Source organism: Nerophis lumbriciformis, linkage group LG37, assembly GCF_033978685.3.
Source record: "Nerophis lumbriciformis linkage group LG37, RoL_Nlum_v2.1, whole genome shotgun sequence".
NCBI lineage: Eukaryota > Metazoa > Chordata > Actinopteri > Syngnathiformes > Syngnathidae > Nerophis > Nerophis lumbriciformis.
This window is the reverse complement of record NC_084584.2, coordinates 13,853,058-13,868,372: the sequence shown is the minus strand read 5'-3', so window position 1 is coordinate 13,868,372 and position 15,315 is coordinate 13,853,058. Positions and strand designations below refer to the sequence as shown.

The 15,315-nt window shown below is 41.6% G+C and overlaps 1 protein-coding gene across 2 annotated transcripts in view; it reads left to right on the top strand.

The window, feature by feature from the left end:
- dpy19l3 (dpy-19 like C-mannosyltransferase 3) overlaps positions 1 to 14,787 on the top strand; it is a 32,194-nt gene extending 17,407 nt beyond the window's left edge. For both annotated transcript variants that reach the window (XM_061931126.1, XM_061931125.1), the window contains 14 exons: positions 50 to 195; positions 271 to 394; positions 457 to 591; positions 656 to 787; positions 4,766 to 4,867; positions 4,936 to 5,009; positions 5,077 to 5,235; positions 10,140 to 10,259; positions 10,333 to 10,453; positions 10,522 to 10,578; positions 10,652 to 10,734; positions 10,803 to 10,935; positions 13,799 to 13,957; positions 14,028 to 14,787. In XM_061931126.1, coding sequence (XP_061787110.1) covers positions 50 to 195; positions 271 to 394; positions 457 to 591; positions 656 to 787; positions 4,766 to 4,867; positions 4,936 to 5,009; positions 5,077 to 5,235; positions 10,140 to 10,259; positions 10,333 to 10,453; positions 10,522 to 10,578; positions 10,652 to 10,734; positions 10,803 to 10,935; positions 13,799 to 13,957; positions 14,028 to 14,192 — 1,710 coding nt within the window. In that variant the 3' untranslated portion in view covers positions 14,193 to 14,787. The remainder of the gene's footprint in view (positions 1 to 49; positions 196 to 270; positions 395 to 456; positions 592 to 655; positions 788 to 4,765; positions 4,868 to 4,935; positions 5,010 to 5,076; positions 5,236 to 10,139; positions 10,260 to 10,332; positions 10,454 to 10,521; positions 10,579 to 10,651; positions 10,735 to 10,802; positions 10,936 to 13,798; positions 13,958 to 14,027) is intronic.
- The last annotated feature ends 528 nt before the right edge of the window (positions 14,788 to 15,315 follow it).

Genomic DNA, 15,315 nt, shown 5'->3' with positions numbered 1-15,315 from the left:
TAGAGTGCTACGCCCTGACTTAGACTTGGATGTTCCTCTGTTCATGCAGGATTCGATGGAACCCATCTTATTCTACGTGGCCTTGCTGTTCGCCCTCCAGGCGGTGTACGCCACGGCGCTCTTCGTGTGCAGCTGGGTAATGAGCGGCACCTGGGTGGCCGGCGTGCTGGCGGTGGCCTGGTATGTCATCAGCAGGTCAGTCCTGTTCATGGTAAGATGTGGAGGTTTGATACATGAACTGTGACGGGAGCGTGTGTCCGTGCCGCTTAGAACCGACGTCACCAGAGTGGACCAGGCAGTTCCTCTGCGGGAACACTGGGCTCTGCCGTTCTACTCCTGTCAGGTGGCAGCGCTGACCGGCTTCCTGTGCCACAACACCCGCTCAACCGCTGAGGTGGGACTTTGAGAAATGCACCTTCGGACTTAAGTGACGGCTGACAGACGTCTTCCTTCCAGATGTGGTGCTATCTGACCATGAGCGCCACCACCTTCTCCTTCCTGCTGCTGTGGGAACACAGCCACTACGTGCTCTTCGTCCAAGCCGTCTCGCTCTTTCTACTCGACTCATTCGACCTAGTGCCGCCTCGTAAGGTGAGCATGCATTTTAAATTTTTTCCCATGGTGCACCATTCACCTTCTCTCCCTTCTTTGGCAGATGTCCGACATTCACAAAGTCTACATCAGCTCCTTGCTGCTGGCCTACTTATTTCGCTTTCACAACACGACGTTGCTCGCCTCGCCTCTGCTCAGCCTCCTGATTGGCTCCGTGCTTGTGAGGTACCTCCAGGTAGTGTAGCTGGCCCCCATCAGCTCACCTTTATCGCCTTTTATCCAGAAAAGCATAATCCACGGGTGTTTTCATTGTTTTTTATTGGCCCTCTGCATATTCTTAAAATATAATACTTCTTTATTAACCCTTGGGGATTCCCCAAATGTGGCTAATGTTATAGGCCCGGGGACCCAAAAGGGTTTCAGCCATAAAAGTCTGAAAAGTAAGTCATATATTAATTTTTTTAACTTTCAATTTTTCAGATCCATCTACCCATGTAAAGTTTTTTTATGTTTTTTGTTTTTTTCTTTAATGCTAGGGGTGTCAAACTCGTTTTCACTGAGGGCCACATCGCAGTAATGGCTGCCCACAGGAAACCGCTTGTAACATTAAATAATATGACTATAAAGGATTGATCAAGATATAATTACCCAATTGTCTATGCATTTACATATATTTTTTACATACATCGTAAAAAAAACCTTTTGGATTTTACTGTAAAGAAACTGGCAGCTTAGTCGCCAGAATTTCACCGTAAAATTTACGGGGGTTTTATAGAAAAGTAAATTAAATGGAAACATTTTAAATATGGCAAAAGTGGTAAACAACTGTTTTTTTTTACTGTTTTTTTGGTAAAATCTACTGTGATTTCTAGGGATGTATACAGAGTATCCGTATTTTTTGTTCCAGCTGACCGATGTAATTATGACACGCTGTCACAGTTCAGCTGCCACTGCTACACATTGAAATCAGATTGGAATAATGACAAATAAGGAAGCAACACCATAAAAAAGTTTTGTAAAAGCAATATTTCCTTCTCAAAAGTTGCTCAAAGTCACGCTTGCTGTGTCAGTTTGAAGTGAACGCACTTTACTCAGCAGGAGTCACCACCGTGTTTTATTAACCTTTCCTACCGACTCATTAATTCACAGGCCAATATGAATCCACTCAAAAAAGTATACAATTGAGGTACCGTAATATAATAATTCATAACGTTGTATTAAAGCAAGATAGCATCCACTGTGACTGACAGGTCTCTGGTTGCTGAATGACATCACTTCATTGCGCCGTGTTTGCGTGTCATCAAAACACATCTGGCTTCAATGTTTTTCAGTTTGTTTTGTCTCTTGACAACAGCATTACATTTGCTCACTGAGTCTTTTTATTTATATAATACACACACACATACATTGGTAACTGTCAACACTCAATATGGCTTCCGGTCCATCACTCAAATACGTCTGTGTGCATCATAAACACAAATAATTCCTATGTTACAAAATGCACACCCACATAACATGTTAATTGATTGTATTGATTTGCATGACATAGTTGGTATGATATATCATGTAAAAAATGTGCTCTACACCTACATGCCATGTTGAAATATTATTTACAGCTGAGTGTAATTGTAATGATTAGAAACACAGTGATGGATCTGTGTGGTCTTTACAAGAAGATGACATAACTGCATTTCACCTTACACTGCACACATAGTTGACTTCTTTAAGACTTAAAAAACAGGTGTTGATAAAAGACTTCCCGGCCCTCAGATGTTAATATAAATTTTAGTTAAAATGCATTTTTTCACATATTTATTTCCACAATCATTAAGGAATATCGATAAGGGTATCGCAATGATAAAATCTTAACAATATACATCCTTTGTCATTTCTACAGTGTACAATTTGAATAATAGCTTGTTTTGAACTGATAAGCTAAGCAGATATTTAGGTATTTATTCTTAATGAATTATTTTTAGAATGTATGATAATACTATATAATAATTGTTGTATTTTTAGATAATATTGCAGTTGAGAAGATAAGCAGTTGCATGTAGTACATGTCTTTTCTGCCTGTCAAAAGGGAAATAACAAATACATTTAGTCATTAAAGATAAAATACTTTTGACGCATATTATTTCCAATCTTTTGCAGGCTACATAAAATTATGTGGCGCGCAAGATATGGCCCCTGGGCCTTAAATTCGACACCTGTGTTTTATGCCCTTTTTGTCAAAGTTAAAAAAGGGCACAAACTATGCAATATTTTCCCATGAAAAAATGTCCACGTCAAATATTTCATGTGAAGTGATTGGAGCCTTAAATAGGTCAATAATTCATAACAACATTGCTTTTGATTCTAAATTATTTTTTGAGCATTGATTAGTTTTATTACAAATCCACATAGTAGTTCCCTTGTCCCTTGAGGGTCCTACTCATAAATGTGTAATATTAAGTCCTATATTAATTTATACTTTCAACACTTACATTTCTAGATCAACTTCATTATCCGTTGGTATTAAGTTTTTATCATCTATTTGTTTTTGTATGTTTTATACCCTTTTTGTTAAAGAAACACCATTGTCATCTTTGGCAAAAACACAAACTATGCAATATTTTCCCCATAAAAATTCAAATGTCAAATAATTGAAGTGATTGGAGCCTTAAAGGCCTACTGAAACCCACTACTACCGACCACGCAGTCTGATAGTTTATATATCAATGATGAAATCTTAACATTGCAACACATGCCAATACGGCCAGGTTAGCTTACTAAAGTGCAATTTTAAATTTTGCACGGAATATCCTGCTGAAAACGTCTCGGTATGATGACGCCTGCGCGTGACGTCACAGATTGTAGAGGACATTTTGGGACAGCATGGTGGCCAGCTGTTAAGTCGTCTGTTTTCATCGCAAAATTCCACAGTATTCTGGACATCTGTGTTGGTGAATCTTTTGCAATTTGTTCAATGAACAATAGAGACAGCAAAGAAGAAAGCTGTAGGTGGGAAGCGGTGTATTGCGGCAGGTGTTGTGCCGGATAACGCACCCCCACCGTAGAATGTACCCCCTGACTGTTGTGCCGGATAACACAGCCGGTGTTTCATTGTTTACATTCCCGAAAGATGACAGTCAAGCTTTACCATTGGCCTGTGGAGAACTGGGACAACAGAGACTTTTACCAGGATAACTTTGAGTTGGATACGCAGACGCGGTACCATGAGTACGCATGCAGCTGCGGCTTCCAAACATTTGATCGCTTGCCCGTACGTGCGTGCCGCTATGTGCATGTCACGTACGTAACTTTGGGGAAATATATGTGCTGTATGAACTTTCGGGAGGTGAACGGTACTTTGGGCTGTGGGATTGAGTGTGTTGTGCAGGTGTTTGAGTTGTATTGGCGGGTTATATGGACGGGAGGGGGGAGGTGTTTGTTATGCGGGATTAATTTGTGGCATATTAAATATAAGCCTGGTTGTGTTGTGGCTAATAGAGTATATATATATGTCTTGTGTTTATTTACTGTTTTAGTCATTCCCAGCTGAATATCAGGTCCCATCCGCCTCTCACAGCATCTTCCCTATCTGAATCGCTCCCACTGCCCTCTAGTCCTTCACTCTCACTTTCCTCATCCACGAATCTTTCATCCTCGCTCAAATTAATGGGGAAATCGTCGCTTTCTCGGTCCGAATCGCTCTCGCTGCTGGTGGCCATGATTGTAAACAATGTGCAGATGTGAGGAGCTCCACAACCTGTGACGTCACGCGCATATCGTCTGCTACTTCCGGTACAGGCAAGGCTTTTTTATCAGCGACCAGAAGTTGCGAACTTTATCGTCGATGTTCTCTACTAAATCCTTTCAGCAAAAATATGGCAATATCGCGAAATGATCAAGTATGACACATAGAATGGACCTGCTATCACCGTTTAAATAAGAAAATCGCATTTCAGCAGGCCTTTAAATAGGTCAATAATTCATAACCACGTTGAGTTTGATTCATAATTATTTTTGAGCATTGACTGTTTTTTTGTCACCTATAACACATAGTGAAGATGTTTTCTTCTCTCACACCCACTGGAAGAAGTTTGGACACCCCCGGTATAAACAATCTGCCCTATAACTTTGTAGTTCTCCCTTGGTGTGTTTTGCGCCCCCGAGCGGTGTCAATGTGAGGTACAGCATTCCAAGTGCTTTCTCTCCTGTGATTGTGCAGCAAAAAATGAAGAAGGGCCCTCTTTTGGCCAGAGTAATGAAGCTCTTCCTTCACTTCCACCTGGTCTTCTCCACCAGCATCACCTTCAATTATCTGATCAAGGTAGAACTTCAAGATAGGCTGTGGGATTCCAATGACTTGATTGCAATCTGTGTTTTTTTTATTTGCAGAAAGTGCTACCTGGAAGTGATGGTGAATTCATCTTGAAGTTCCTGGAAGTAAAATTTGGGCTCAACACAACAACGTAAATGACAGAATGTGTTTTTGGGGATGGTGACGTGTTCTGATGTTCTGCTGTGCTTCTCTGCCAGCGACTTTGTGACAAACCTCCTCCTATGCCAAGAAAGCCTGCAATTTCCTGGCCAGGAGTTGTTCCTGCGCCTCACGCAGGCCTCTGTCCTTCCTTTCTATCTGCTGGTCCTGACCGTGTGCCTGCTGTCCACAGTGGAGACCATTTATAGAAGACTCAGGTCAGTCTAATGCACTTTTGACTGTTCCTAAGGCACCAACCTTCACTACGCCGTCTTGCTTTTCCCTTTCTGAACCCTCCTGCATAGCGTGATGTGTACTTTTACACACAAAGATTTTATAAATGTTTATTTACATACATGAATTGTTTCCAAACGGGGCCTTAAATGCAGCAGTAAATTGGCTGATCAAACAAAACAGAGGTCACCGTCATGGACCCACTAGCTGCGGAAGTTGGCTCTTCATTTAGACTTAGAGACTTCCTTTTTATTGTCATTCAAATTTGAACTTTACAGCACAGATAAGAACGAAATTTCATTAGAAATTTAGCTAGACAGACTTAACTCCACGGTGACGTTTTGGGGAATTTACGAAACTGAAACTGTACGAAAAGAATGCCTTTGCAAGTTAGTAATACTTAACACAGACACTTGTAAATGCTAACAACGCTAGCTTCATTACATTACGACAGCACGTACCAATATGCATGAAAACACTCCTACAGATATTCACCCATGGGACGGTTTAGTATGTATAAATAGTTTGTTATATTGTAAAACGAACAAACGTTTGCTTGGAGTGATCAATGAAGAATGGGACGGCACTTTTACTTCCGGTTTAAAGCTCTAAAAAGAAGGGCACCGCACCGTCTGTAGTGAGCAAACTCATCCAAAAGATGGCACAATAGCACAAATAAAAAACATTTGCAGTATCTTTGCTTCCTTTTTTTATTTTTTTAACTATTAGCATTATGGCCGTCAGCGAAGAAAAATCCATGAATTAGCTGCACCGTTTTATAAGCCGCAGGGTTCAAAGCGTAGTAGCGGTTTAGAATTTACAATATGTCTCATCAGCCCACCTTCACAAAAGCCTTCTCTGATTTCAGGTCAAAATTTACATTAAAGTGACAGTTGTAACACATCAAATAGTTCCTCTCCTATAGCATTCGCCATCTCTCTTTAATTTCCCGTGTTCACAAGGGACGGGATGTTTTATAGTCGCAACAAATAATCAATTAAATCAATTAATAAATCAATCGGCACTTGGCGATCACTTCAGCAACATTGTTGTTTCTTTTTTGTTACTAATTGATATCCGTTTAAAAAATATATATATTTAAAGGCCTACTGAAATGCGATTTTCTTATTTAAACGGGGATAGCAGGTCCATTCTATGTGTCATACTTGATCATTTCGCGATATTGCCATATTTTTGCTGAAAGGATTTAGTAGAGAACATCGACGATAAAGTTCGCAACTTTTGGTCGCTGATAAAAAAGCCTTGCCAGTACCGGAAGTAGCAGACGAGTAGCGTGACATCACAGGTTGTGGACCTCCTCACATCTGCACATTGTTTACAATCATGGCCACCAGCAGCGAGAGCGATTCGGACCGAGAGAGCAACGATTTCCCCATTAATTTGAGTGAGGATGAAAGATTCGTGGATGAGGAAAGTGAGAGTGAAGGACTAGAGGGTAGTGGGAGCGATTCAGATAGGGAAGATGCAGTGAGAGGCGGGTGGGACCTGATATTCAGCTGGGATTGACTAATACAGTAAATAAACACAAGACATATATATACTCTATTAGCCACAACACAACCAGGCTTATATTTAATATGCCACAAATTAATCCCGCATAACAAACACCTCCCCCCTCCCGTCCATATAACCCGCCAATACAACTCAATCACCTGCACAACACACTCAATCCCACAGCCCAAAGTATCGTTCACCTCCCCAAAGTTCATACAGCACATATATTTCCCCAAAGTTACGTACGTGACATGCACATAGCGGCACGCACGTACGGGCAAGCGATCAAATGTTTGGAAGCCGCAGCTGCATGCGTACTCATGGTACCGCGTCTGCGTATCCAACTCAAAGTTATCCTGGTAAAAGTCTCTGTTGTCCCAGTTCTCCACAGGCCAATGGTAAAGCTTGACTGTCATCTTTCGGGAATGTAAACAATGAAACACCGGCTGTGTTATCCGGCACAACAGTCAGGGGGTACATTCTACAGTGGGGGTGCGTTATCCGGCACAACACCTGCCGCAATACACCGCTTCCCACCTACAGCTTTCTTCTTTGCTGTCTCTATTGTTCATTGAACAAATTGCAAAAGATTCACCAACACAGATGTCCAGAATACTGTGGAATTTTGCGATGAAAACAGACGACTTAACAGCTGGCCACCATGCTGTCCCAAAATGTCCTCTACAATCTGTGACGTCACGCGCAGGCGTCATCATACCGAGACGTTTTCAGCAGGATATTCCGTGCAAAATTTAAAATTGCACTTTAGTAAGCTAACCCGGCCGTATTGGCATGTGTTGCAATGTTAAGATTTCATCATTGATATATAAACTATCAGACTGCGTGGTCGGTAGTAGTGGGTTTCAGTAGGCCTTTAAGGTTGGGTTTAGGTGGTACTCATGTTTAAAAAAATAAATAAAAATTTGTGTTATTAATCGTGATTACAATATCAATCAAAAATAATCATGATTATTATTTTTTCCATAACTGCCCGAGCCCTACTATATGGGTGTTATTTCATGTTTAGAGGACTCTAATAAAGTTCATAACATTGACTTTTTTTATGCTCGAACTATGACAATATTTGTTTTATTAATAATAATCTTACTTCATGAAAGTTTGTTAATCACGGACAAGCTTGGTCAGCTGTGATAAACGAGGGACTGTTGTGGCTCATTGAGGGAACTTTCTGGGATCATAAAAGGACGAAGACGGCGTAGTGACCCGCAGGAATATTTTTTTTTATTTTTTTTTTTATGTCCTGTCCAGCTTCTCAGGCAAATCATATAGTTGATGTAGATGCCCATGTCGGCTGTTCAGATTTACTTTACAAAAGAGAAGTGTAGGATACTTCTCTTGTTGCCTTATTTGTATTTGACTTTATTAAATGTATTTATATTATCATTTAGTGCAGCCGGGCCGGAGCAGGAGGGGAGAGAAAGAGAAAAAAAAGAAGACAGAGGGGGAAATTGTGGGGACAAGAGGGGGATTAGACAGAGAGACAAAAACAACAACAACAACAACAATAGAGCAACATCAGCAAATACGACATGTACTAATATGATGGTAAAAGTACCGTATTTTCCGCACTATAAGGCGCACCTAAAAACCACAATTTTTCTCAAAAGCTGACAGTGCGCCTAATAACCCGGTGCGCTTTATTACGATTAATTTTCATAAAGTTTCGGTCTCGCAACTTCGGTAAACAGCCGCCATCTTTTTTCCCGGTAGAACAGGAAGCGCTTCTTCTTCTACGCAAGCAACCGCCAAGGAAAGCACCCGCCCCCATAGAACAGGAAGCGCTTCACCCGCCCCCATAGAACAGGAAGCGCTTCACCCGCCCCCGGAAGAAGAAGAAAAAACGCGCGGATATCACCGTACGTTTCATTTCCTGTTTACATCTGTAAAGACCACAAAATGGCTCCTACTAAACGATCCGGGTCATAAAAAGACGCAATCTCTCCATCCGCACACGGATTACTACCGTATTTCACAGCAACTGAACCGCACTGTGGAACGGGAGCACGTACGGTGAATATTCGCTCCACAGGGAATGAGAAGTCATCCTTCACTGTGGTTCTAGCTTGCCATGCTAACTTCCACTCATGGTGATATTCAAAAGGAAGACCTTGCCAAAAGAGACCTTTCCAGCCGGCGTCATCATAAAAGCTAACTCGAAGGGATGGATGGATGAAGAAAAGATGAGCGAGTGGTTAAGGGAAGTTTACGCGAAGCGGCCGGGTGGCTTTTTTCACGCTGCTCCGTCCATGTTGATATATGACTCTATGCGCGCCCACATCACAGATGGTGTCAAAAAACAAGTGAAGCACACAAATACAACACTCGCCGTCATTCCGGGTGGATTAACCAAAGAACTCCAACCGCTGGATATTGGTGTCAACAGGGCATTCAAATCACGACTGCGAACTGCGTGGGAAAAATGGATGACCGAAGGCGAACACACCTTCACTAAGACGGGCAGACAACGCCGGACAACATACGCCAACATCTGCCAGTGGATTGTAAATGCCTGGGCAGATATTTCTGTCACAACTGTGGTCCGAGCTTTCCGGAAGGCAGGATTCACAGAACTGCTGCACAACAACAGCGACACTGAATCCGATGATTTCGAAGAGACGGAGCCCGCCATTTTGGAAGCCACGCTAGCGCAACTTTTCAATTCGGACACCGAAGACGAAGAATTCGAAGGATTTACCGGTACGAATGAAGAATAACTTCAGAAAGTGAGCGCTATGTTTATTTTGTGTGTTGTGTGTTGTGACATTAACGTTCGAGCAACATTACCGGTATGTTGCTATTGCTCTACACCATTTTGAATTTTACTATGTTTGTGATTGCACATTTGTACATTTTGGGACAGAGTTGTTAGAACGCTGGTTTTCAATATATTATTAAAGTTTGACTGAACTATCTGACTGTTTTTTTGACATTCACTTTAGCGCAGCGTTTTTTTGACATTCACTTTAGCGCAGCGTAGGCGCGGCTTTTAGTCCGGGGCGGCTTATTGGTGGACAAAATTATGAAATATGTAATTCATAGAAGGTGCGGCTAATAATCCGGTGCGCCTTATAGTGCGGAAAATACGGGCGAAAAATAATACAGAAATGACAATGAGCATTATTACACTACAAATGGATCAATACAAATACCAATAGAAATAGCGCTATTGATAAAGAACACTACCAATACTTTACCTTTATTATCAACAATACAGTTGTTCAAGTGCAACAATACATATACGTAATGATAACTTGACATACGAAAGAATGCAGAAAAATGGAGGGGGAGAAAGAGAAGGAAGGAATATATTTTTATAAGTGATGGTGTGACAGACTTCTCCTCCTCGACGCAGTGGTCAGACGATGCAAAGCAACCTAAAGCTGGAAGACATGCGTGTCGGAGAGCGTCCCGAGGTGGTCTATCATGTTTTCCACACGGTCCTTTTCGGAGGCCTGACGATGCTCTTCGACGGGTGAGTGATAAATGTTCCTCGGATATCCCCCCACGCCCTCCTTGCTTCAAGTGTTCCCTCACTTCTCACGCAGGATGAAGTACGTGTGGACGCCGTACGTCTGCATGTTCACTGCGTTCGGCGTGTGCTCTCCTGGCCTCTGGATGACCGTCTTCAGGTGGCTTAAGGTCAAGTCCATCCACCCTGTCGTGCTGGTGAGCGAGCGCAGTCACTTTCTTGACAGCGCGGCGCCGTGTTTGCATTTTGCTCTGCTTGCTTGCAGTCGTTAATCCTGAGCACGGCCGTTCCGACCATCATCGGCTTCAGTCTGTGGAGAGAGGTGAGACTCCGGTGCGTCTTCCATTCCCTTCCGATACATTTTTAACACCTGCGTCCTTTTTTCCGTGCTGCAGTACTGCCCCCGCGTCCTGGCCGAGTTATCCGACCTGCCGGAGTTCTATGATCCAGATACCGCAGAGATGATCCGCTGGATCAGGCAAGTCATCTCACATGTGTGTATGATAGTCTTAATGGCGGCCACAAACATCTCCCATTTGTCTTCAGGACTCAAGTTCCGGCGGCTGCTGTGTTTGCAGGCAGCCCTCAGCTGCTGGGAGCGGTCAAGCTGGGTTCTGGTTCGGCCGTAACCAGCTTACCGCTTCACTCGGACATGGACTTGCTGAGGAGGAGCGAGGACGTGAGTGCGGGGCCTGGCCCGTTGTATAAACACTAGGGGTGTCAAAAAAATACATTTCTGAATGTTTTGCGATTTTTATTCATAACCATTCTTAATCGATAAAAAATATATATAATATAATAATAAAATACTAGAGATGTCCGATAATGTCGGGCTGCCGATGTTATCGGCCGATAAATGCTTTAAAATGTAATATCGGAAATTATCGGTATTGGTTTCAAAAAGTAAAATGTATGACTTTTTAAAACGCCGCTGTACATGAATGGTACACGGACGTAGGGAGAAGTACGGAGCGCCAATAAACCTTAAAGGCACTTCCTTTGCGTGCCGGCCCAATCGCATAATACCTACTGCTTTTCACACACACAAGTGAATGCAAGCATACTTGGTCAACAGCCATACAGGTCACACTGAGGGTGGCCGTATAAACAACTTTAACACTGTTACAAATATGCGCCACACTGTGAACCCACACCAAACAAGAATGACAAACACATTTTGGGAGAACATCCGCACCGTAACACAACATAAACACAACAGAACAAATACTCAGAACCCCTTGCAGCACTAACTCTTCCAGGACGCTACAATATACACCCACGCTACCCGCTACCCACCTCAACCCGGCCCCCCCCCAACCCCACCCACCTCAACCTCCTCAGGCTCTCTCAAGGAGAGCATGTCCCAAATTCCAAGCTGCTGTTTTGAGGCATGTTAAAAAAAGAAAATGTACTTTGTGACTTCAATAATAAATATGGCAGTGCCATGTTGGCATTTTTTTCCATAACTTGAGTTGATTTATTTTGGAAAACCTTGTTACATTTTTTAATGCATCCAGCGGGGCATCACAACAAAATTAGACATAATAATGTGTTAATTCCACGACTGTATATATCGGTATCGGTTGATATCGGAATTGGTAATTAAGAGTTGGACAATATCGGAATATCGGATATTGGCAAAAAAGCCATTATCGGACATCTGTATAAAATACGTTTTTTTTTTTTTGTAGTTTTCCAAAATCTGTCCTGTCCATCCACTTCAGTAAATGTTTAGGTAGAATTTTACTAAACAAAACCAGTTTTCTTTTAAGTCTGGGGTGCCCAAACTAAGGCCCGCGGGTCTAATGTCTAATGCGGCCCACCAGCGTCTGCGAGACGTGATGAGTTCAACAAAGCATCCCACTACGGAGTGCGGAGTGCTTTCAAAATAATCTTAAATACCAGGCGGTCTCTGAATGTTACAAATTAACTGCCATCTTGTGGACAATTTGAGTGAATCAGATCAAAGACCCTTGAAAGTATTTTGTACTTTTAGCATAGCATTTAATTATATGACATAATTCAAACAACCTTCCCTAGTAAATGGCGCAAAAAAAATGCAACTAACATAAAGGTCAACACACAATCACACATAACACAACACGCTCACTGAAAATGTCCAAACACCATACATTTGTTTCTAAATTACACACATTTAAATCCATTAGAGTGCATGAAGGGAAAAATGTAAAACACTTTCTCCACACTTTTAAGTGTTTGGCGCATTTTAGCTGCTTGATATTTCTGATTGATTACAAAACTTTAAGAAGGTCCTCACAGAACTAAACAAGTTAGGAGTCAAACTTTCACATACCGGTACTCTTAATATTCAGTTATATTAATTATATATCCATCATATAAATATAGTATGTACACACACACAAACATTTACCGTATTTTTCGGAGTATAAGTCGCACCTGCCGAAAATGCATAATAAAGAAGGAAAAAAACATATATAAGTCGCACTGGAGTATAAGTCGCATTTTTGGGGGAAATTTATTTGATAAAAGCCAACACCAAGAATAGACATTTGAAAGGCAATTTAAAATAAATAAAGAATAGTGAACAGCAGGCTGAATAAGTGTACGTTATATGAGGCATAAATAACCAACTGAGAACGTGCCTGGTATGTTAACGTAACATATTATGGTAAGAGTCATTCAAATAACTATAACATATAGAACATGCTATACATTTACTAAACAATCTGTCACTCCTAATCGCTAAATCCCATGAAATCTTATACGTCTAGTCTTTTACGTGAATGAGATAAATAATATTATTTGATATTTTACGCTAATGTGTGAATCATTTCACACATAAGTCGCTCCTGAGTATAAGTCGCACCCTCGGCCAAACTATGGAAAAAACTGCGACTTATAGTCCGAAAAATACGGTATATATATATATATATATATATATATATATACACACATTTATTTACACACACACAGTACAGGCCAAAAGTTTGGACACACCTTCTCATTCAATGCGTTTTCTTTATTTTCATGACTTTTTACTGTCCATTGTAGACTGTCACATCAAAACTATGAATGAACACACTTAACAAAAAAAGGTGAAATAACTGAAAACATGTTTTATATTCTAGTTTCTTCAAAATAGCCACCCTTTGCTTTGATTACTGCTTTGCACACTCTTGGCATTCTCTCGATGAGCTTCAAGCACACCTGTGAAAAAATGTGTATACACACACACACCTACACAACCTGTGTTTTTAACACTTTTGGGTCTCCGGGACCTTTAACATACACCGAACTTCAGGGCAGCACTAATGGTTTTGAAAATTAATAATATCAAAATGGCCCTCGCATGCTTTTATTTTTCAAACATTTGGACACCCCTGGTGTAAGCATATACAGAGTGTGTGTAAAATGTTAGGTTTAGGTTTGATCCAATTATAAAAACAATAAGTAATATTAAAGACCAAAATGGGGCCACAAAAAATAGTTTGAGGCCACACAAAGTTATGAGTGCACGTTGATAAAGAGGTTGCGTCATCCTGGACTTTGTGTCCCTGCAGACCTACCAGGTGTACGCCATGAGATCCGCCGAGGACGTCTACAAGATCCTGACCTCGCACAAGACAAACTACGTGATCGTGGAGGAGTCCATTTGTAACGAGCTCAGTTCAAACAAGGGCTGTCGCATCAAAGACCTGCTGGACGTCGCCAATGGCCACGTGAGTCCATTTTTATAACACACGAGTCCATTCGCGTCTCAAAATGTGCTTTGCGTGTCCCTCCTCGCAGGTGATATACGACAAAGGGGAGACGTACGCCTTCTCTAAGCACAGACGCTTCTGCCAAGAGATCAAGATGAACAACTCGCCCTACACCAACTACTTCACGCGCGTCTTCTGGAACCGCTCCTACCACGTCTACAAAGTCAACACGGTCATCTCCTTCCAGTCCTGACAGGAGGGTTTGCTGTTCACCGTGACTTTGTGTGGACCTTCACGCATATGCTGTAATAATCACTGTACTGTATGTCATTTCTGCCCAAACATGGACTTACTGTACTTCTAAATGCAGTACCTGTTACAATTACCCATGTGTTCATGATGTCACAATAAGGCAGTGGCCAGTTGGGCGACAATGAAGTATTGTTTCCATCTATCCCTAAAGCGGGTGTGTCAATAATGCCATTACCATTATCATTAAAAAAAAACCTTAATATGAGGGGGGGGAATTAAATCTTTACGCTAACATGTTTTTTTCTATATAACTTCTAAGCATATTTGATTACCGTAGTTTAAGCCTTTGCATCCTACTGTATGTGCTCTTCAGTTAGTACAACAACACCAACAAGCTTAGTACTCGCTTTTGTTGACTTTTCAGCCAGCTGAACTATTCAATTCCTTGGTTGTCTGAGCCGTGCCTCAATAAAGCAGGGTTCCGTTTGAGGCTGTTGCTGACATTTTGCCTTCAAAGTAGCGCCTCTCGGTCCGTTTGCCTTATGTTCTAATTGTGTTGTTTTGTTTGTGTTATAAACTGACTTTCTGACCACTGAGCCCAAATATTTGTCTGCGTCTGTGTGTGAGACAACATGTTTCTTTGTGACGGACCCCACATTAAGTTGTGTTGTAGCAAGCTAGCTATCATTTATTTTTTTTATTAAAAGCTGGATATTTACGACTTGCAGCATATGGAGGTTAAAGGCCTACTGAAACCGACTACTACCGACCACGCAGTCTGATAGTTTATATATCAATGATGAAATCTTAACATTGCAACACATGCCAATACGGCCAGTTTAGCTTACTAAAGTGCAATTTTAAATTTTGCGCGAAATATCCTGTTGAAAACGTCTCGGTATGATGACGACTGTGCGTGACGTCACGGATTGTAGAGGACATTTTGGGACAGCATGGTGGCCAGCTATTAGGTCGTCTGTTTTCATCGCAAAATTCCACAGTATTCTGGACATCTGTGTTGGTGAATCTTTTGTAATTTGTTCAATGAACAATGGAGACAGCAAAGAAGGAAGCGGTGTATTGCGGCAGGTGTTGTGCTGGATAACACACCCCCGCCGTAGAAT